The 23,596-nt window shown below is 48.0% G+C and overlaps 1 protein-coding gene across 2 annotated transcripts in view; it reads left to right on the forward strand.

Annotated features, from left to right (window-relative positions):
* Window positions 1-23,596, forward strand: part of SLC6A11 (solute carrier family 6 member 11) — a 117,936-nt gene that overhangs the window by 69,324 nt on the left and 25,016 nt on the right. For both annotated transcript variants that reach the window (XM_021069339.2, XM_084989491.1), the window contains exon 7: window positions 18,460-18,563. In XM_021069339.2, the coding sequence (XP_020924998.1) occupies window positions 18,460-18,563 (104 nt within the window). The remainder of the gene's footprint in view (window positions 1-18,459; window positions 18,564-23,596) is intronic.

Genomic DNA, 23,596 nt, shown 5'->3' on the forward strand with positions numbered 1-23,596 from the left:
TGGTTGCCTTCTACATTTTTGTCTACTCTGATAGTAGCTCATGGTGGGAAGGCCAGTCACTCATTCATGACCAGGAGCAGAAGTCTGACTCTCCTGCTTACCACCCCTAGCAGCTTCCCCTTGACCTAGGATTAAAATCCAGACTATTCACCATGGCCAAGGCTGAGGAGCCCCCTGTGGCCTGGTGCCATCTCCTACATGGCCCTGGGCATCCCAGGTCCTTTCCTACCACAGGCCCTGTCAGCCTGGACCACTGATTCATCTGATAGTTTCAGCCTGCAGGTCTCTGCTTCAAAGTCATCTCTCATCAGCTGAGCTCAAACATCCCCACCAACCCCCACCCCCTGACTTTAACCAGCCCCCTATTTTATTTTATTCATTGGGCTGACGGCTGTCTGCAACAATCTCATGTCCATTTGTTGAAGCCTCACTGTTAGTCTTCCTCAGTTAGAATGTCAGTTCCATGTAAGAGGGGAAAATTGTGTGTTTTATTCGCTGTGGACTCCCTGGCACCTGGCACAAAGCCTCGCACATGTTTGGCCCCCAATCAATACTGGATGAGAAGGTGGATCTGTAGATGGGTATGTAGGTGGATGGGTAGTAGATGGGGGGGTGGATGTGTAGGTGAATGGGTGGGAGGGTAGGTGTGTGAGTAGATAAGTGGATGGGTAGATGGGTGAGTGTGTACCATATGGTGGTTTAGATATAACAGAGGAGAACAAAATTATTTATACTTGTTTGTCCCAGGGAAGACTTTTAAAAACAGGAAGCCTTTGATTTGATCCTTCAAGGATGGAGAGGGGAAGGCTATTTGTAGATAAACAAAGATGAGAAAGTCTACATATATGAAAGAAATCTTAAGTAGTTCAATGTGGCTATAGGATAGGCTTTGTAACAGAATCCCAAGAAATACAGTTGAGACAATAGACTGAGGCCCCTTCTTTGGGAACATCAGATGTCCAGCCCAAAGAGTTTAAGATTTCATCATGGTCTATAGGGAGTTGTTGAACATTTCTGGGCAAAAGGTTGACTTGCATGAAGAAAGCTGTAACTTCAGAAGGTTGTGCAGACAACAGAGGCTCAGCAGAGCCTGGTGGCAGCAGAGCAGAGAGCTGGAGAGTCAAACAGAGCTGCCTTTGAATGCCTGCGTCTCACTCACCCACTGTGTGACCTTGAGCAGCTGCTAGAGGGCAGGGTCCAATCTTTTCCTGTTTCTTATTTCCAGCCCCCTCCTCATAGACGTCAAGAAACAACACATCCCCGGGGGCATAGAAAGAGCCAGAAAATAGAGTAAGTTTGGAGTCAAGAGGGAAGAAGTGGAGATACCTATCAAATGACCTTGATCGGGGGTAGGGGGGGGCATTGCCACATCTGTCGCAGCAGATATAAGAAGCAGCCCTCCAGCTGTGGTGTCATAGGCTTATGGGCAGACGTGGCTGGAGTTAATGCCATTGTGTGTGTCTGGCTGGCTCCTTGAGGACGCCCAAGAGGCACCAGAGACAAAAAAGGCAGGTGTCAGCCAACATTGAGGGCGCACCCACTGTGTGTGAGGCCTGTCCATGTGGTGGAGTATGAGCGGTGAACCAGGCAGTGGTTTTGCCCTTGAGATGTCACTGGGAGTGATCACAGCTGGGGCTAGCAAGAGCCACGTAGAGTAAGGACTCTGACTGCATCACAGAGGAGGGGAACATCTGTGAGCCCATCTCCAGGAATTCTTAGGCCCCTTTTTTAGAATTTCAGCCTTATGTTTATTCATCTGGCAAGTATTATTGAGAACCTACTGTATGCCAGGCATTGTGCTGTCTTTGCTTTTAATTTTTTATAGTGATTTTTAATTTTTTCATTATATCTGGTTTACAGTATTCTATCAATTTTCTACTGTACAGCAAGGTTACCCAGTTATACATACATATATATATTCTTTTTTCTCATATTATCATATTTCATCATAAGTGACTAGATACAGTTCCCAGTGCTATACAGCAGGATCTCATTGCTTATCCATTCCAAAAGCATTAGTTTGCATCTATTATTCTCAAATTCCAATCCATCCCACTCCCTCCCCCTCCCCCTTGGCAACCACATGTCTATTCTCCATGTCCATGATTTTCTTTTCTGTGGAAAGGTTCATTTGGGCTGTTCATTGTTCATTCCAGATATAAGTGATATCACATGGTATTTGTCTTTCTCTGACTTGCTTCACTTAATATGAGAGTCTCTAGTTCCATCCATGTTGGTCTTTGCTTTTAAAATGAATCCTCAGAAATGTACAGAGAATCCACTCCTGCCAGACACATACTGGGATCTGTGGGTGTGGGCTCCAGGGGTAGGGGGGTGAGTGGTATATTCTAGGACAGGAGTTTTGTCAATGGGGGAGGGTCTTTTGTCCCCCTCTCCAAAGTTAGACATAAAATTTTGTGCATTAAGCATGTTATTTTTTCAGAGTTCCCTTCATGGCTCAGTCGTTAACGAACCCGACTAGAATCCATGAGGATGTGGGTTCGATCCCTGGACTTGCTCAGTGGGTTAAGGATTCAGCATTGCCGTGAGCTATGATGTACGTCTGAGACATGTCTCGGATCCCTTGTGGCTGTGGCTGTGCCTGTGGCCGGCAGTTGCAGCTCTGATTTGATCCCTAGCCATGGGTACAGCCCTAAAAAGAAAAAAAAAAAATAGCAAGTTATTTTTTCAATTAGTAAGTTTCTTTTTTTTTTTTTTACATTTTTTAAAAATATAGTTGATTTACAATGTTGTGCCAATTTTTACTGTACAGTGAAGTGACCCAGTCATATATATATATATATTCCCTTTCTTATATTGTCTTCTGTCATGGTCTATCCCAAGAGACTGAATATAGTTCCCTGTGTGGTAGAGCAGGACCTCATTGCTTATCCATTCTAAATGTAGTAGTTTGCATCTACCAACCCCAAACTCCCTGTCCATCCCACTCCCTTCCCTTCCCCACTGGCATCCACAAATCTGTTCTCCATGTCTGTGAATCTGCTGCTGTGTCCTAGCTAGGTTCATTTGTGCCATTTTAGATTCCACATATGAGTGATATCAATTTATCTAACCATTTAAATTTAAAATAACTGAAATTAAATGTAAAGTTCACTTCCTCAGTTTTCATGGTCAGATTTCAGGTGCTCAGCAGCCACTTGTGGCTGGGCCTCCCCTATTGAACAGAGCAGGTATAGATCGTTTCTGTCATTGCAGAGCATTCTTTCAGATATTCATGCTCAATGTGAAGAAGCTCCAAGAAAGAGTCTGGAAACTCAGACTCAAATTGTACCAGGAGCAAAGTGAGCCCCATCCCTGGGAAGTCATGCTCTGGGCATTGTGGGTCTCTTTCCTCTACCCCATGGGGGTCTGGTTCTTTCCATAAGAGTTCAAAGAATGCACATTCAAGAACCAGGAGCAGCACTGTGACCATAGCTGTCTCGGACAGAGAGGACTGCAGTGGAGGTCCACCCAGGGGATTGCTGAGGAGGCCACCACAGCAGTACTTACTGTGGCCCCCAGGCTGGGAGGAAAGGGTCTGCCCCTAGTGTGGTGGGGAGACAGGAGATGCAGGAGCCCAGTTAATCAGAGTGGTTCTTAAGTGAACAAGAAAATGCCATAGGGCACAAACTTCCCTCCAGCTTCTACACTCACCCCATCCTTGTTACTCTTCTTTACCCCTTTTAAAATTCCACTTTATTACTATTTAGCACTGATACTTGGATTATACCACATCTTTAACAATTTCTTTGCTTCCTGTTATTTTCACTCCTTTCTACTGGATTAAATTTCCGTCTTGTTGAAGTACATCCTTTAGTAGTTCTTTCAGCAAAGGCCTGTAGGAACGAAGCTCTCTTAGGTTATATCTGCAAAGGTATATATCTCACTATCACTCTGGAATGAGTGTTCAGCCACATATGCAATTCTAGGTTGAAGTGTCAGTTTAAATTTGGGTACCCACATTTCAGGAGCAGTGTGTGATCACCCTCATACCTGATACTTCCATTGCATCCTGGGCTGAGGGGCAGAGTTTTCTGACTCCTTGTTCACTATAGGACAATCCCTTTCTGGCTCCTACGTTTTTGTAGTCAAGTCCACTCAGTTTCTGGTCAAGCCCCAGGCCTGAAATCTTTTTTTATTAATAGTTTGTTTTATTGAAATATAGTTGGTGTATAATATTATATAAGCTACAGGTGTACAATATAGTGACTCACAATTTTTAGAGTTCGTACTCCATTTATAGTTACTATAACATATTGGCTATATGCCTTGTGTTGAACAGTATATCCTTGTACCTTATTTTATGTGTAACAGTACCTCTCAATTCCCTACCCTTATGCTGCCCTCCCCCAACACACTCTGGTAACCACTAGTTTTTTCTGTGCATCTTTGAGTCTGCTTCTTTTTTGTTATATTCACTGGTTCATCATATTTTCTGAGTTCCACATATGTTTGTGATGAGCAGCAGGGTGATGGGGCTTTGATATGTCTGAGCTTGCTGGGAATTGAAACTTTCGATGTTGAAAATTCGCTGGTGTGTAAATCTCCTGTTCTGCTTCCCTCAGTGCTCCTGTGCAGGCAAGCGCTGAGAAGACCTGCAGGGCAAGCATCAAGTCACATTCACGGAGAGGGCGGACGTAGTTCAGACTCCTTGATTAGTGCCTAGAGATGTCCCACTTAGCCCTGCATCTCCCTCCTTGCCTTCCCTGCCCTCTCCTGCCCCCAGGAGGCAGTGCTGCTTAGTGGGAAACTCTCAGGTTCCAGATCAGGGGACCCAGCTCCACCACTGACCTTGAAGAGACATTGTCCCTCCTTGTGCTGAGTTCCCTCAGCCTTAAAGTGAGGGCATCAAGTCAGTGACCCTTGACTTTTCTTTCTCCCCTTATGCCCCATTCTCCTGGGCTATTTCATGTTGAAGGGAAGTTCCTATTAGCAGCTGTATGTGTGTGATGAATAAAAGGTGCCAGAGCCTAGGAAGTATTCTTTAAAATGTCCTCTGTGAATGTCCTCTCCTTGAGAGAGATGATTTATCTGTGGCCCTGTGGGGGGTTTTTTTTTGTAGTTCACCCACACATCTCCAGGGTTGTAGATAACACACTAGTTCTCATGGCCATGCAAGTCAGTGGGGAGAGAAGGTTGGTAGAACATCATTGTAAGCAAGTGTGTGGTTAACATCCTTGGGGGAGAATCCAAATCGCATGTGCTCACCCAAGACTACTCTTCCAGAACATGGACAGCTTCTTATCCAACCGCACCTGCCCCATGGTGGCTCCGTGCTGCCCAGCACACAGTACGTGCTCTCTAAACCCTTGTAGAGCATCATCACCTTCTCACTGCTACATTCCTGCCTGCGACAGGGTGAGCCATGATAGTTGTTCATACCTCGAAATAGGTGACAGAGAAGACACACAGGAAGGAAGAAAGTAAAGATTTTCTAAGAAAGACAGGTGAGGGAAACACAGACATGGGCTTCTTAGTGAATGACTCGGAGACAGGATGCAAAACCAATCTGTGAGATGGCACAGAAGCCACGGTGGAGAGTATGCCCTTGGGCCTTCTTGTCCTCCACCCTGCTCCTCTCTCAAACCCTGGAAGGTTGTTCTGCCTCGGCCAGAAAAGGGTTGTGGTTGACCATGAGGTTTCAGCGCCACTCAAATAAATCCACAAATCACAGTTGGATGATTTAAAGAATTTAGGTGTTGGAGTTCTCACGGCCATGCATGAGCCTCGCAGTTAAAGATTCTGCATTGTCACTGATGTGGCTTGGGCTCAGTCCCTGGCCTGGGAATTTCCACATACCATGGGCACAGCCAAAAAAAAAAAAAAAAAAGAAGAAGAATTCAGATGAGGGGGGTTATATTGTTTTTTATTAAATTATAATTGATTTACAATGTTGTGTCAGTTTCTGCTGTACAGCATAGGGACGCAGTCATAGGTATATATACATTCTTTTCAGCATATTATCTTCCTTCATGTTCTGTTCCTAGAGATTGGATATAGTTCCCTGTGCTGTGCAGTAGGACCTCCTTACTTATCCATTCTAAATGGATTCACATGTGTTTTTAATCCTTGAGGTGAGGTCAAGGAGACACATGAATTGCAAAAAACTCCTAGGTTCCCTGGTCAGGGACTGAACTGGGTTTGGTCACTGACTATCACCTGGGCAGAGCAGGGATGTCCTCAGTTTAGCCCCTGCCCACTTACTTGCTCATGGAGTATTGGTCACAAAGCATACATCTGCTGGGCGTGTCCCTGGGAAGTGTGTCCCTCCGTCTTGGTTGATGGGGACCCCTCCCCAGTGAGCCCACCAGGTCCCAGTGCTGGGGTGGGAGTATCCCTCCAGTATCCGGTTGGTTCTGCCTGCACAGGGAACACCCCCTGGTACCCACCACCCAGCCTCTGCCATCGACATTCTGCTGTGTTGGCTTCATCACAGGCCTTCCTGGACTTGTATCCATCAAATTTATTTTTTTGGATACATTTTAAAGTAAGCTGCAGACATTGGCACTCTTTACTCCCTAAGCACTTCTACATTCATGTCTTGATTTATTTTTAAACTGGACGTCCTTGGTTTCATGGCTTAAGCAGATGCCCGGGGACATCACTAAGGGAAGCATAAGGAATGAGGACAGTCACCCTGTCCGGTGGCTTTACCCAGAGCTGAGGCCACTGTGCTGCAGCATCATTTGGAGGGGGTGTTGTATTAGCCTTTCTCCTGTCAGTCCACACGTGAGGTTGGCTCCTGTTTTCTTGCGCTCCATGACCTGCTGTGGTCAGAAGATGACCTCACAGCTTGCGGGTGGGGGGTGGCCTGTCATTCTGTGACAGTTGTCCACTGCCCTCCCCCCACCCCCCATCTCCAGACTTGCTCTGCCCTCTTCCTGGGCGCTCTGGGCTTCCTGCTCTGTCAGTCAGACTCCAGAGGATCAGGTGTCATTTAAAGCTGTCACTTTTCAGATGAGCAGAGAAAAGACAGTATGGAGCAGATAGCCATGTGATGGTGAGGGTTGGCCAGGATGCAGGGCAGGGTGGGTGGTGGAGGGAGAGTATGAGAGTGGACACTGGCAGGTCCTAGATGTCAAGCACCAGATCCACGGGGATGTGGGCCTGGAACGAGCAGGGACTCTCGGGGCAGGCCTGTCTCTCCTCTTAGTTGAGATGGCAGGACTCTTACTGGGGAAATTAAAGGGAGAGCTTTAGGGTCAACAGGTCTGTGTTTGGGTCTTCCACCTGCCAGCTGGCTGACCGAGGGCCACTTCCATAGCCCTGGACCCCCCCTTTCCTCGTCTAGATAAATAGCTTCCTAAGACCCCAGAGGGAAGTGAGTCTGGGAGGGTTTGGGGGCCTGTTTTTCTGCTGCTAAGATGGTAAAGAGAACCCACCTGCCTTCTGTTTCTGGAGCAAAGGATATCTCAGCCCCAGGTGGCCAAGAAGGCCCACACAGCCTCAACCTTGGTGGGTTTCCCCTTTGTTCTCACTCTTCATGCCTGGAGGCAAAGGCCTCAGGGAGACAGAGAAGCACCCCGAGGCCTACGGAGCCCTGGGTTCATCTGGAGAAGAAGGAGGTATGGCATTGAGAAGTAGGCCATGTGGGGCAGTCGTCCAGGCAGTTCTGAGCCTTTGCAAGGGGGCCAGGCCTCCTGCCCTGCATAGGGCTTTCACACCAGGTGGGAAGGAGGCAAGGCTCTGAGACCAGCTCCTAGCTGGGCCCAAAAGAGTGGACCCACTCTTTTCTTCTGCTTCCCTCCTGGGACATACCTACTCAGCTCATAGGCCCTTCAAAGATGCTTCTCAAACCTGAAGTCAAGAAGCACCTGGGGCCCCTCAGCCCCTCCCACAGCATGAGCATTTACCCGAGCCAGGGCCCAGCACACTGTCTACACACTCTGACTTGGGTGTCCAGAGCAGCTTGATGCTTTTGTTCTTCCATTGTACCCATGAGTGCACTGACCCACTTGAAATTGCCCTATTGAGCTGGCAGTCAGCCAAACTTGCCTGAATCTGGGTGACCAGGGAAGGTGCTTGCCTGGTTTCCTTTTCCTGCATACACCTGCTAGATTGCAAGCCTGTGAGCAGGGGTCAGGGATCCTAATCATCTCCATACCAGCCCTGCCTGGTGGATATAAATGCTCAGAAAATGTTGGGGGAAATTGACCCACTTATCGTTGATTTTCTTACCAGAAGGAAACCTCAGAGATTTTCCACCCTAACTGCCAATGCAATGCAAATATTTCCTCACTACAGCCCTGCCTCTGCTTGGTTACCTCTAGCAACAGGGAGCTTATCCCAGGCTGGGGGTCTCAGCCAGGGAGGAAACTCTTTCACTGCTGACTGTGACTGATCCACCCCCAGCCACCATGGATACCCTCTGGGAGGCTGCTGGGGGCAAGGGTTTGAGCATTTTCCCTCGCATTGTTGCAAGTCTACTTCACATGGAGCTGAGTAGCATCTGCCTGCATCTGCTCTGTGGCTACCATGGGCATTTTCCCACTTCCAGGCAAAGACAGAGTGATGGGTGACATAGCAGCTCTGTGAAGCAATGGGGTCCAGGAAAGACATTCCGTCCCCTCTTTTAGTCTTCGGCATTCCTGCTGGGAAACTCAGACCTTTTTTTTTCCCTACATCTAGGCCTCTACATATGCCACGTCCTTCCAGCCTTCCAGGCCAGGAAGAAGCACCAAAAATCCACTGAAAATGTATATCTCCACGAGCATGGTGTCACTCTCCTTCTTGCTTTTATAAAATCTCTCTGTCCTATGCTTTTGACTTGAAGTTTATTCCTAATGTAGGGGAGGAGCTTAAACTCTGTGGTGTTACAGTGTCTCCCTAGGCTTTCAAGGCTAAAGATTGAAATACCCCAAAGAAAATGAGTCAAAACTGACCCCCAAACATATCCATGCCATACAGGTTTGAGACATCCGTTGCCCTCAGTTGTTAGTGAATTAGCAACTCTGTGACTGGTGGTGGACTTCTTCCACCACAGGTGGGGGCCAAAGAACTCTGATTGATTAGCCATGTCTGCCATGGGCAGGAATGATTGGTGGGATTGATTAGCAATGTCTGCTGTGAGCAGGAATGGGGTGGGATGTGCATGCCATATATTTGTCATCTCATTGCATTCTAGTTCCCTTACTTTAAAGACTGGAAAAACTAAGGCTAGGAGGAAAGAGTAAACTTTAGGGAGGATACATAGGAACTTTCAGGACAACCTGGAATCAGAACCAGGTGTCCTAACCCTCTCAGTCTAGTGTGTTGTAAACTTGGCCTTTTAGCTAGGACTCTGCATAAGCCTTGAATTCTTCAGTCCTATGTATTGGAGCCTTTAAGAAGCTGTGGCATTCAACGTATGTTTTTTGAGTGCTTACTTACCGTGTGCCAGACAGTGCTGGAGATACATTAGTGAAGAAACCAAACTTCCTGCTCTCCCGGTGCTTCTGTTCTAATTGGAGAGACAGACAAAAAACAAGTATAATGATGTCATTAAATGGATTGATTTCTCTGTCTCTGGGCAGATGCAGAGATGGGTAGCTGCTTGCTTCTTTGTTTTCCTCCCAAGAAAGTCCCTTCTGTAGACTAGCGTGTACAGTGCTGCTTGGCTATCCCAGGGCCTAAAGCCTCCTTGGGTGCCCTTTCTTTTCCTGGCTGTCTGCCATTGGCCCAGCTCCATGGTTCTTGGAGGAGAGAGTGGTTAAGGTGGGAGATGACCAGGATTCTTCTCCATCTCAGTGCCTGCTTGGATGATACAGGAGACCAGCCTGCTCAGGGTGGGGTTTGGCCCTGGAGACCCTGGTCTTGTGCTCCCCATGGTGGCAGCTGGGTTCTGCAGCCCCACCACTGATGCCAGCTCAACTTCCTCTGCCTTGCTGGTTCTCCTGGGGGGCGGGGACTAGGACCCCTGCCCAGGGGTCATTTAGAAATGCGTTAGGGCATAACCCTGGTTTCCTCTATGATGGGGGTCGGGGGGCACCTGTGGCACTGAGAGAAGGGGACGCAGCAATGGTAAACCTTCTACAATGAGCAGGACCATCCTGAATGATGAATGTCCTGTCCAGAAGGCCAGTAGCACCCTCCTAGAGGAACACTGCTGAGGAAGGTCTTGCCCTAACATGTAGCCCTCAAGGCTGCATGGACAGGCCTGGGAACAGCTCAGGACTGAGAAGGCATTATCTTCAGGTCGGTCTTGCCCACACCTCCATTGCTCCAGACCTCCTCCATTTAGCCCTTTAGTAAAATGGGGCTCCATTTTACTAAAGGACTCCATGTCTCATGCCATGGTTTAAGGGGAAGTTACTCATGGCCCCAGGATTCTACCACATAAGGCATGGAGGTCATTCCCTTCAGCCCAGTGCCAGCAACTGCTCATCTGCTCCCTCCACACTCTGTGACCAGAACATGGCCTTTCAGCCTCCGGGCAAAGGCCCAGTACAGTGACCCTGCTCCCCGCTGCACACAAAGGAGCCACTGGGGTCAGCCTACACACCCAGGCTGCCCCGCAGAACTGAACGGCTCCTCACCGCCCACAGTGCAGCCCTTCAGCCCAGTGACACTTCACTGGCAGGGCCTCTGGCAGGGCCCGAGTCAGCCCCAGGCCAGCTGCCCAGGGAAGGGCTGGCACTGAAGCCAGAGGCTAAAGAGCGTACTTCCAGTGGGACGTCCAGGCCAAGAGCTTCTGCCCCTTCCCACCACTGTTCCCCTGGCCCTGCCTGCCTGCCCGCCCAGCACATTAGCATCTCAATATGTCCAGAATCATCTGCCCTGAAGCCCTCTCCTCGCATTGAGTCCTCCTCCGTCCTGCACTCCCTCCCTGCCAAGGGCCACACTGTATTCATCCGCATCTGTATGTGGCATTAGCCAAAAGGAGGAGAGAGGGCGCCTAGCAACCTGTAGGGGCTGAGAAAGAGGTGGGAAGGAAGTGATTTTCATGTAATTCTTCACTTCTACAAAAGCTGTTGTCAGGTACACACTGGAAACACAGCTGTCGTATTATTCTCCTAACCTACTTTTAATCTTTTGAGAATATGTACCAATATAAAAGGCTAAAAGAAAGAGTTTAATTCAGCCGTTTTCTGCCGGGCCATATAAGTTATGTTTTCGCCTCAATAGGAAGGCTCTGCTTACAAAAGTTGTGTTGTGTGTGTATTTGTGTGTCTGTGTGTGGCTATCTGTCTGAAAAGAAAATGTTGAAGAAAGAGAAGGCCGTGGTCATGAGCCCAGGAGGGCCACCAAGCCCTGTCTGGGCCATTTGGATCCAAGAGCCAAATGCCACATGTGCCCTTGGGTCTGAGAGTTTTCTGATGTTCGTGGCCAGGCACTGGGATGGCGAGGAGCATGGAAGAAGGGAAATGCAGTCTCCCTCTGCCCCTCTCTGTTGTAACCTTGCTCACAGCCCTAAGGGCCAGTGAATCTGCTTTAGTGATGGGTTGCAGCACTGTTTGGTACTGCTCAGGAATCTGATCAAGGGAGTTCCCATTGTGGCTCAGTGGGTTGAGAATCTGACTAGTGTCCATGAGGATGCAGATTCGATCCCTGGCCTCGTACAGTGGGTGCAGAATCCCATGTTGCTGCAAACTGTGGTGTAGGTTACAGGTGTGACTCAAATCTGGTGTTGCTGTGGCTGTGGTGTAGGCTGGCAGTGCAGCTCCAATTTGACCCCTAGCCTGGGAATTTCCATATGCCACAGGTGTGGCCCTAAAAAGCAAAAAGAAAAAAAAAATGATGTGTTCACCTGGTGGGGAGAAGTGGGCTCTTTTTATCATAGCATATGTAGTAGAGATGCTTAGCCACCAAAAGGAATCCCATTAAGGGAGTGATGCCAGGTACCTCATGCTGTACTTTACATTCATTGGCTCTTTCTTTTGCAGACAAGGAAGTAGAGGCTCAGGAAAGTGAAGTAATTTGCCCAGAGTTGTGTAGCGGGTGAGCAGACCTGAGGGGCTCTAGCCCGGGTCTACCTGATCCAGAAGCTCATGCACTTTCCATTAAGTCCCAGTAAGGCTTGGAACCAGGCACCTAGGAGCAGCCATCTGGTTTAATTTTGTCCTCCTTGCATGATGCTCTAGTGACTTCTCCCCGGGGCAGGCCAGGTTCCAGAGATTCCTTTGTCCCTCAACCTGACCAGACCCCTCACACAGTGGCCAGTATGTACATCTCTCCAAAACTAAATAGACAGGTGACTCCACCTCTCTGGGCGGTAGTTTTTTCATTTATACAAGGGAGGTAATTGCACCAACCTCCCCAGGAGCCTAAGCCTTGTGAATTGCATAGAACAGCCCCCAGGGTGTTGTCAGTACCCCCAAAGGGGAGCCGGTGTCCTGGTCATTGCCATCACCAACCCCTCTCACGGGTGCTTTCCTGGCAATGGATTAACACCGAGTTTGTCAGGTACCTGGAAGCATCAACACAGCAAACACCACCACCTCCAGGGCATGGGACAGATAGACCAGGCCTGCCTGCTGGCTCCAGCTTTGATGGCAGGCAGAAGCACTGCCCTTCTGATCTGATGGGAGGCTCTGTTTGTAGACATGAAAGCATGTTTCTCCGGGAGCTTCTTTGTCTAGCTCGTGCTGTCTTAGACTCTAGAGAATCACATCTGTAGCTCCAATTCCCTCTCAGCTACCCCTTCATAGGACAGCGCCCTGGCCCAGCTGCCCCATGCCTCCACCCCTCATCCTCCTCCACCAGACACTGTGTCACAACGTACCTATCTGCATCTGTGGTCTCTGTCCTGCAGGAATGGAAGCTCCCTGAGGGCAGGAGCTCCTGGAATGGGGCCTGGCACGTAGTAGCCATTCAGTGCTTGTTTACTGTGGGGAGTAAAGGGAAGAGAGGCTTTTGCCTTCTCCATGTTTATGAGGACTTGCAGGTCCTAAGATGTGATTAATGCTGCCTAAGCATCTACTGTTTGTCAGAGCTCGCGGCCAGATTTCTGAGCACTTCCTCGGTGTCCTCGTGGAGCGAAGCACTGGGCCAAGTATCTATTTCACACCAATCATCTTATTTAATCTTCTATGCATGAGAACAAGGAGGAGGTGCTTGCCACATATGTACAGTGACCTTCTCCCTGACCTCCCCAATTGGGAAGCTCTCTTCTCTCCCAGACGTGAGAAGATGTAAAGCTCCTGCCCCCAAACTTCTTTAAGAGATTAGACATTCTGCATAAAAAGTCAAAGTGGGAGCAGGGGAGAGGGCAGATGAGTTTCTACCCATACCCACAGCTGTCCAGTCTGGGCTTAAAGACACCCACCCCAGGGCACTGGGCAGGACATAAGACCATGGCTTATACACTGTAAAGTGCTGTCCTGTAGACTGGGGCAGCACATACTAAGCATCCATCTCAACAGCATAGCTCCTGAACTTGACAGGAAAGTGTGTGTCCTTGTCCACTGTCCTTCTTTGCTCCTCCCAGCCAATGCCACTGAGGACCTACTCCGAGCCCCCTGTGCTGGGCCCTGCAGGACCTGTGGGGAAGGCAGGTTAGGCCTTGGTCCAGTGCTTTCTGCACCTACTGTGAACTCGGGCTCAAGGGAACCAGCTGCCCTGAAAGAGGTGAGGTTGCCTCACAGCCAGAGGCAGGACCACCTCTTGTCTACAGGGGCCCTACTCCCCTGTTCCCATGCAAATCTGTCCTCCAAACCTCTGAATGTGGACCGCCCCTGGCCACGCTGCCAGAACGCCCCCCATTCATTGCCGCAGAACATGGGGAGTGATTGGTCTCTCAGCTGCTGACCCAGCTTCCTTAAGCCTTGTTCTGTGGAGACTATTTTCCCTTCAAATTGTGTTGGGAAATAGGAAGCCCTTTCTCCACTGAGCTGCCCCCCTTGTAGCATCCTAGGAGATGCTGGTCAGTGGGGCTTGGTTGCCTGGTCTTCCTTTCATGGAGGTGGGGTTGTCTTTTCCTGTTGACCTCATAGCCACGGAGCTGCCGAAATCTCGGCCGAGAGTCCAGGCCTACTCAGCGCATCAGGAGGCCCCTACTTTGCTCTAAAATGTGGAGCCAGAAGGCCTTGGGTTAAAACCTGACTCTGTCCCTGATTAGCTCTTTGACCATCTATGGATCCGTTTTCCTCTTCTCTGAAAACAGATGACAGCACTGCCTAGTGAGATGGTTATGTAAATTTGGGGGTCTGCTCCACGAAAGCCTCATATAGCCAATAAGTTTTCAACACATGCTGACTTAAGATTCCCACCTCCTAAGCCCTCCCCACACTGGTAGAAGGTTCATGACTGTCCCGTTGGCCCGTTTTAATTAGCCTGTTTTTGCCCTTTCTGTCAAATCGTTCTAGTGCCCACCATGATCTACTTTGATCTCTGGGTGTTTGTAAAATTCCTGGTTGAAGAAAGAAGTCACCTTAGATTGAAAGGACTTGGGATAATGCCTGTAGGAGAGATAAGGCTTTGTGTTCACTGAGCATCAATTTTTTTTTTCCTTCCTCAATGAAATGGGAAGACTTTCTTGCCTTTAGGTTGGGACCACAGAACTTGGTGTGTGGGCAGAAGTGATAGAAGTAATTTCTAAGTCTGGCTCTAAAAACTTCCCAAGCAAAGGTCCAGTCCTCTGCCTCAGAGGTTGTGCTGGCATGGGGGTATCATAATAAGGTAGGAAGGCTTGCATTCATGTCACTGGGGGAAAAGAGTCCCTCTTTGAACCCTCCTACATGATCGGTGGGAATGTAAATTGGTACAGCCGCTATGGAGAACAGTATGGAGATTACTTAAAAACCTAAAAATAGAGCTACCATATGACCCAGCAGTCCCACTCCTAGGCATCTATCTGGAGAAAACTATAATTCAAAAAGACACATGCATCACTATGTTCATATTCATAGCAGCACAACTCAGAGTAGCCAAGACACGGAAACAACCTGAATGTCCATAGACAGATGAATGGATTAAGGATATATGGTATATACATACGGTAGAGTATTATTTAGCTGTAAAAATCAATCTAATAATGCCATTTGCAGCAACATGGATGTAACTAGGGATTATCATACTAAGTGAAATAAGTCAGAAAAAGAAAAACAATACCATGATATTACTTATATATGGAATCTAAAATATGGCACAAATGAACCTATCTATGAAACAGAACCTACCTGTTCACAGACATAGAGAACAGACTTGTGGTTGCCAAGTGTGGCGGGGGTGGGGGGGCAGGGGGAGTGGGATGGACCAGGAATTTGGGGTTAGTAGATGCAAACTATTATATTTAGAATGGGGTCCTATTGTATAGCATAGGGAACTATATCCAGTCTCTTGGGATAGACCATGATGGAAGGTAATATGTTAAGGTGAATGTGTATATATGTATGACTGAGTCACTGTGCTGTACAGCCAGAAAGTTGCACAGCAGTGTAAATCAACTATAGTAAAAAACCAAAAAAAATTTTAATTAAAAAAATGATGCAGAAAGAAATTTAGAAAACAGTAGTTGAAGGCTCTGAAAAGAAGCAGAAGCTTTTTATTTATTTATTTATTTATTTTTTTTTTTTTTTGGTCTTTTACTTGGGCCACACCTGTGGTGTATGGAAGTTCCCAGGCTAGGGGTCTAATCGAAGCCATAGCCACCGGCCTATGCCAGAGCCACAGCAACGCAGGATCCGAGCTGAGTCTGCGACCTATACCACAGCTCACAGCAGTGCCAGATCCTTAACCCACTGAGCGAGGCCAGGGATCAAACCCGCAACCTCATGGTTCCTAGTCAGATTTGTTAACCAGTGGGCCATGACGGGAACTCCCAGAAGCTCTTTATTAACAATAAAGTGGAAAAAATTGTCATTAAATAAGAAAAAAAAGAAAGAGACCCCCTTCGTCATCTGCAATTGGCTTTGTGTGCCTCGGAAATAAACTTCTATTGTGCTAAGCCATTGTGGTTTGGGGTGGGGGAGTTATTGTTTTTTCCAGCATAGACTAGAAGCAATTATCTTAATAAATACAGCTATTCCTGGTGAATTCATTTGTCCCTTTCCAGACAAGGGTGGAGGGACTCTAACAGGTAGGGCCCTGTTGCATTTTCACAACCACAGGTGTGTTTAAGGACGCGGACGTGCATCAGGTACGCCCATCTGCCAAGGAGTCCAATAGTGCGGACTCCATGTGAGAACATATCAAGCTTCTTCTGGAGATTTTTTTAAGAAATCTAATCCTGAAAGTTCTAGGGCTCTGCATGCCTAATGAGCATGTGTCTTAGCAAAAAAGTAGTATCAACACTGGTTTTCCAAGTGTAGAAAATAAAAAAGGCTGATGGAGAAGGCTTTGAATCTGGAGTCAGGGAGAGGTTATGTTTGTACCAACATCCTGGTAACTTGCAAATCTGTGTCTCTAGGAGTTCCCATTGTGGTGCAGTGGTTAACGAATCTAAGAACCATGAGGTTGTGGGTTCGATCCCTGGCCTTGCTCGGTGGGTTAAGGACCCGGCATTACCGTGAGCTGTGGTGTAGGTTGCAGACGCGGCTCAGATCCTGCGGTGCTGTGGCTCTGGTGTAGGCCGGTGGCTACAGCTCCGATTTGACCCCTAGGCTGGGAACCTCCATATGCCACGGGAGCGGCCCTAGAAAAAGGCAAAAAGACCAAAAAAAAAAAAAAAAAATTTCTGTGTCTCTAGTCCAGACCACAGTATTTAGCCCTAGACCTCCTACCCGTCTCCTGAACAACTCACTTGGGTGCCTTATCTAGATTATGCTTAGACCCCTTTCTCCCACTTTACACCTCCAAACTCTTTATAAAACCAGCCCATCATCTAGTGTTTCACCCCCATCCACCAAATCCCTCAATTCTGGGTGTTCTTTTCTCACCTCCCATCAAGACCAATCTTCTTTAACATGCCCTCTGAAAATTTCTTGAGAACCAGTTTCCTCATTTAATTCCAAGACACTAAATCCAAAGGCCTTACTTTGGGGGGGGGGAGTATTCATTTTTTAGGTCGAGAGGCAGTGGCATCATGGTCCTCGTTTTTAGTAAGTATTTGTTGAGTGATTTAACAAATGGGTAAATCTAGGGTAGAGTGAATTGTACTTGTAATTGAATCCCCAAGAAAGAGGAAATAGAGACATTTTGCCTGGAAAAGGGAAAGTCCTAGAGGGTTCGTCACATCTCTGAAATGCTACCACATGGGAGAAGGAGATGTGATCCAGGTGGCCCCAGAACTAGGCACACAGGAAGAGAGATTTCGTCTCTTTTTAAGAAGTGTTCTAATAGTCAAAATTTTCTAAAGAAGAAAAAAGCTGAGTCAAAATATAGTGAGCTCCCCCTCACTGGTGGTAATCAAGCAGAGACTAGTCTGTCGGGAGTACTCAGAAGAGGGTCCTGTATTGGGTGGGAGTTTATACCTGAGGACTTCTGAAATTCTGGGACTGGTTAAAGCCAGAGGTGGGTCTCCTTGGGCCCAGCTGTGTGGTCTTGAGCCAGTTACTCAACCTCCCAGTTCTTCAGTTCCCTCCATTGTAGAAGGGGGCTAATAATAGCACCTATTACATGGGTTTGCTGTGAATTTCATGTGCAGGAATGTGTACAGGGCTCAGCAGCAGTGCCTGGTGCACCATAAGTGCTTAGCAAATGTTTGCTAGTATTTGTATTTAGTGTAAAGTCCTTTACTCTATATGGCACTTGATTCTCAAGTGTTTGTCTTCTCAGCTGCATTTGGCTTTAGCCATGGATTTTCCTCTGTAACTTCTAGAAATGGGCTCCAACAGAGCCCAGGGCAATGTATTTCCTATTGTGTGTGTCACACCATCCATGACAAGTTTTTGTTAGAGGGAAATTCGGAGACAAAGAAAGTAGTTTCCATATGTACCACACACAGGAAGCCCCAAAGGCATCTCTTTGGAAAGATGATAAAGGTTATTATTTTGTCAGGCCTCCCCTTTCCCCTTTTCACTGCCCTCTGGCTAAGGGCACAGGGCAGAGTGAGAGAAGCCCCTAGACCTGTCGGAAAACTGGGGGCTTCATTGTAACTGGGCCAAGTGGTGAATGGTCCCCACACACACATGGTAAATAAATAAGCTCTGTGAGTTCAAAAACATCTGCAAGTGCTTTTCTTATTGTGACCTTAATCACAAAGAAGAAAAATCACTCATTTTGGCTTCAGTGATCCTGAGAGGGAACTTTGCAGATGAGGAGACTAAGCCTCAGAGAGGTTAAGTAACATGTCTAAGGTCACACAGCTGGAGCAGAGTCCTAAACACCCGAATTCTTGCTCTTTGGTGAACTATTGCCCATCACCTCCAGAAAATTCTGTATTTAATTAAGGACATTATATTTTAATCACCTCAAGAATAGAACTTCTAAAAAACACGTTCCTGAAATGAGGACATTTGATTGTCCCTTTGCGGAGTTTTTTTTTTTTTTTTTTTTTTTTTGGAGGTAAGGTGTGTGTATGAAGGGGCATTTCAGAGAAGAGGGCCACCCCCTTGCCAGACATTCGACTTCTCTTTGTGCCAACTTGTTTGTGCCTTCCTACAGGTCTGGGTAGATGCCGGGACGCAGATCTTTTTCTCCTATGCCATCTGCCTGGGTTGTCTGACTGCTCTGGGAAGCTATAACAATTATAACAACAACTGCTACAGGTGAGTGTTCCCCATGCCCTGCCAGCTCTCCGTCAAACCCCGAGAGCCTGGCTAGTTCACAGTCACCCTGCCACCTTGCAGGACCAGGAGGAGACAGATGGGCTATTTGCCAGCCACCCCCACCCCAGGGTCAAAGGGTGGAGCACCAGAGGAGCTAGGAGAATACTAGATGTCATCAGAGTACATTCCAGGCTGCAGAGTGGGTCTGCTTGGATTCTATTCCGGCCTCCATCCTACCCTGTACAGCAGAGATTTATCCCACGTGAATTAACCCAAGGTCACACGGCAAGCAAGTGCCACTGCTGGGGCTTAAACCTGGGTTTTCCAACACCAAGGGCCTTGTTCTTCTGCCTTCTGTTCAGGAAAATCCTTCCTGCTGCTTCTCACTTGGTTATGGGGACCTCTCAAGTCCCATCTGGAGTGGCCAGTGCCCACTTTCTTGACAGCCCCCTCCCTCCATGGCTTCCTGCGGCTAGCTGTGCCTATTGGGAGGAGGCTCACGGAGAGGTGAGCCTCAGGCTGTCTGACCCTGGCTGCCTGGTCCCACACCTGCAGCCTGGGCTCCACCTTGAGGCTAAGATCCACAGAGGCCCAAGGACTTGCACACGGTCACCCAGCAGTGCCTGGCAAAAGTGAACTTTGCACCCTGGTCTCTAACTCTAGGCCAGTGGCCTGGTTGCTGAGGTCCCTGCACCCCTGAATCAGCGCCCGGTCACAGTAGGTGACTATGCAGGGATGGCTGGACTGGACAGCGCAGCTCTTACACAGAGATCCAGAACTCCTTACTCAGGTACAGTCTCAGGAAAGAATGGCAGGGAAGCCATCCCCAAACACAAATTAATTGAAAACAGCAGGGTTTTTCAGCAAATAACTCTGAGATAGGTAAGTACTGGGGGGAAAATAAGAGAGATCCTCATATCTTGTCCCACATATGCCCCTTAATAAGTGTCAGATTGATTCAAGAGTTAAATATTTTTAAAAAGAAAACTACCCTAAAAGGAGTGAAATATTATTTTCATAGTGAAAAAGATATAGAAAACATCAGGATAATTAAATCAGGAAGGAATAAAGTGACAGATTGGTTCTCATAAAAATATAGAACTTCTAAAATTTCTGGAAAGACACAGAAAACTATTAAAAAGAGCCACCTCTGAAGAGAGGGCCTGGGAAGTCAGAGATGAATAGACAGGTTTTTTCCACCTACACCTTCCTATACAGTTAAAATGTTTTGTTTTGTCTTCTCTTTGCTTTTGGTTATGTATGGCTTTTATAATTTTAAAAAAATCATGCATTAGTACAAATATTATCCACATAGCCTCTGTATTACATCTCCAAACAAAACATTGTGAAAAAAATTGGAGTTTCCCTGTGGCTCAGTGGGTTAAGGATCCAGTGTAGGAGTTCCCTAGTGGCTCAGCGGAAACGAGTCCAACTAGGAACCATGAGGTTTCAGGTTCAATCCCTGGCCTCTCTCAGTGGGTTAAGGATCCAGTGTAGTCACTGTAGTGGCTCAGGTTGCTGCTGTGGCACAGGTTTGATCTCATGGCCAAAAAACCAAATTGTGAAAATCACCTACATAATTGAAGGGCATACTAACAACATATAAGATGATACCCAAAGGGTTTGTATCCTCATATGTAAAGAATACAGGTAGAACCTTGTGAAAAACACAAGAAGAACAAGAGAAAAATCAGCAATGTGCTCTTAAAATTAGTTCATTTGCCCCAACTAGCAAATGAGCTGCGGTCTAAAAACAAACTCTGTTTGGTGGGGGCAAGGGTACAGTGCGAAGGGCCATGTCATACTCTGCTGGTGGGATGGGAACATGGATGAAATGGCCACATCACTTGGCAGTTGTGTGACTCCCATGAGACTTCATTTCGGAGAACTTCTGTTAGTGAAGAAGTCCCTCCCACGTCATCCCCATCTTCAAGGTAGGGAAACTGAGGCTCGTGGATGTCGACCCCTGGCTGGATGTGGTGGAGCCAGACTCCAGCTCCAGTCTTCTCACCCCCATGCCAGGCCCTGCTGCATCCTCTCTGAGAGCTACCTCTGTGATGGGTTTACCACCCCATTCATTAGGACAGCCATATACTCTGTGTGCTAGTGTGAGATGCCTGGATCGCTGCCCGATAGACATAGCTCCTGTCTATGGAGAGGGCAACCTGGGGAAACTGAGACAGTGAAAGCAGGCAGGTCCAGCATGCTGGAGGGAAGGGCACCGGGGAAGCCAGTGCCCCATCAGGCAGTGAGCTTTGCTGTCCCCTGGGCAGAGAGGTCACTGGGTATGTCTGGACAGAGTGATGATGGAGTGGTAGGGGGTCAGACCAGGTTGTTCAGAAGATCCTTTTGTCTTTCATGCATTCATAGGAAGGGGGCTTCGGGCATGAAAGGTAGAGCTCTGTCAGCCACGATACAAAATAGAACCATAGACAAGAAGAGAAAGGCAGAAGTTCCCGCTATGGCACAGTGGTATCAGTGGTATCTTGGGAGCACTGGGTTACAAGTTTGATCCCTGGCCTGGAACAGTTGGTTAAGGATCTGGCATTGCTGCAGTGGTGGCCTGGGTTGAGACTATGGCTAGGTTCTGATCCTTGGCCCTGGAACTCCATATGCTCCAGGGTGGCCAAAAAAGAAAAAAAGAAAAAAAGAGAGAGAGAAAGTCTGGGGAAGCAGCAGAGAGATGTCTGGCCCAGGTTGAACATGACCCCCTTGGCATGTAGGGGACGGATGCTATCCTCATACAGCTCTCGGCCTCAGCAGCCATCGTCCAGCCGCAGCAGCTCTCTGTGGTGGGCATTACACAAATCCCTAGTTCACTACTGTACATTACCTCCAGCCCGGCCATCAGCTCTGGGTCCTAGGAGAGCAGTGGCTAACACATAAGGAAGCGAGGAAGGGACTCCGTCATACAGATGAGGAAACTGTGGCCTGGGGGAGGGGGCAATCACTTGCTCCTGTTCACATTGCCAGAGATGGAACGTGGCTTTGAGCCTGGTTCCTGCACCCCTATTCCTCACTCGTATGGTCATTTCTTTCCCAACTGCTGCAGTCAACAAGGATTTCGCCAAGACTGCCTTGTCATCAGGGACAACTTTCTTCTCCCCCCCCCAAGTGCATGAGTGAAATATGCTGACTGCCCCAGATCCCTCTGCTTTCCCATCCCACAGGCAGGGTTTTTTTTTTCCCGTCACGTCAACAGAAGGAAGCAAATCCCCTAGGTGACATTGCACAATCCGAAGGCTCCTTTTATTTCCGCTTCCAAATTGTTCCGCAAGCAGATCTTCCCATCTCAGAGGGAGTAAATTAATACCCTCTCTTCTGACAGCATAATAGCTTCTGGAGGTCTTCAAAGCTCAGCTCAGTTCCTGCCAACTTCAAAGCACTTGTTACATAGCTTTTCACCTAGAAGGTGTCCTGTGGGGAAGGAATTAGAGGGATGGGGCTAGAACCAACCAGGCGGCGAAAATCCTCACTTTAGAGCACCAGGCGCTAAGCTCCCTCTGCTTGGAGGTGAGGTGCTCCGAGGATTGCAGTGAGGGCACAGGGCCCAAAGGGACTTCAGGTCTGCTCAGAGGCTCTGCCCCTCTGTGGTGTCAGGAAGTCGCTCTGGGGAAAGATGGGGACCTTGCAATAAGGGATATTTGTTTTCATAGACACACAAGGATAATTTTCCAAAAGGAAGAATTTGGAAATCTGAATTCTTAGGGAGCATTGTTTCTGTGTAGCTTCTAGAAAAAGCATAGGCTTTGGCGTCTGAGAACTGGATTCATATCCCTGCTTCACCAGCAGGTGACAGACAGCTTGCATATATGACTCCCCTCTCTGGGCCTCAGGATTCAGTGACACAGTGTTCAACACTATGGGTCCAAAAGACACAGGATAATTCTAGGATGGAGAGGCTATGAAGAAAACACCTTCCTTCTTTACTGTGCCACCTTGTTTTGCACTGTTGGATAAGTAGGGGCAGGAAAGAGGCAGGTGAGGCAGCTTTCTCCCAACAATAGGAGTAATTTTGCCCTCTTGGGCTGAGCTGATTTTCCCTTGGGAGGGGATCAGGCTTGCAGCCCAGCCTGTGTCCACAGTGCCTGAAGGGACCTGTATCAGTCACTCACTGCCACAAGCATGCTGTGTAACAAGCAGCCACAGAACTCAGTGGCTTACCACAAGCATTTGCTTGTATTGCTCACAAGTCTGCTGGTTGGTTGGTTTTCTTCAGGCTGTGGGTTGGGCAGGTTTGGATCCAGGGTCCAGGCGAGGCTCAAGCCCACTCCATGTGTACATTCTGGCTGCAGGGACAGCAGCTCCCCAGGGAATTCCTTCTCATGGCAGATCACAGACGGGATAAAGAACAAGCCCAATTGCACATGCACATGTCAAGCCTCTGTTTGTGTCGTATCTATTAATATCTCATTGGCCAAAGCAATGGAACAGGAAATATACTCCATCCCAAGGAAAAAGGTATGGGAGTAACTGCTTGTTGAAAAATGACTTAATCAGTCACAAGGCCCAAGAGACCCTGTTGTCCAAGCCACCTTGTCTACAGTGCAAAGATCAGACCTGAGAGCAGATACTGCAGGGACAGTTGGAACCCAAGGCTCCTGACCCCTGGTCTCAGGCTCTTTCCACTCTGCCCTTGATTCCTCGGGTCAATGCAAGGCAACTGGAGGTCAGAGTCAACAGTAGTAGTGTTGCCTCTGGCTGTATTACACAGTGTGATGTCCAGAGAAGAGATGAGAGTCCGCCTCGTTCTTGAGTTTTGTACTCAGTCTCAGATATGACATTTGAAGAGGGGCTGAACAAGTTGGAATCAATTTCAGATCACACGCAGAATGAGGAGCATTAGGAATGGAATTGGGAGGTTTTACTGAGCAAACTAAAAACTCAAGGGGACATAGCACCACCGTCTTCAGCTCTCCAGGCTGCTTGGGGGATTAGAACTGGGACTTACCAGAGAAAGTGGATGCTGGTCAAACACAGCCAGAGCCTTCTAGGAAGCAGAGCACCTCAGAGTGAGGTGGCTGGTACTGCTC

This window comes from Sus scrofa, chromosome 13 (assembly GCF_054392235.1).
Source record: "Sus scrofa isolate SSC_HxYL_T2T_F1_AM1 chromosome 13, Sscrofa_HxYL_maternal_Yorkshire_Landrace_v2.0, whole genome shotgun sequence".
NCBI classification, from domain to species: Eukaryota; Metazoa; Chordata; class Mammalia; order Artiodactyla; family Suidae; genus Sus; species Sus scrofa.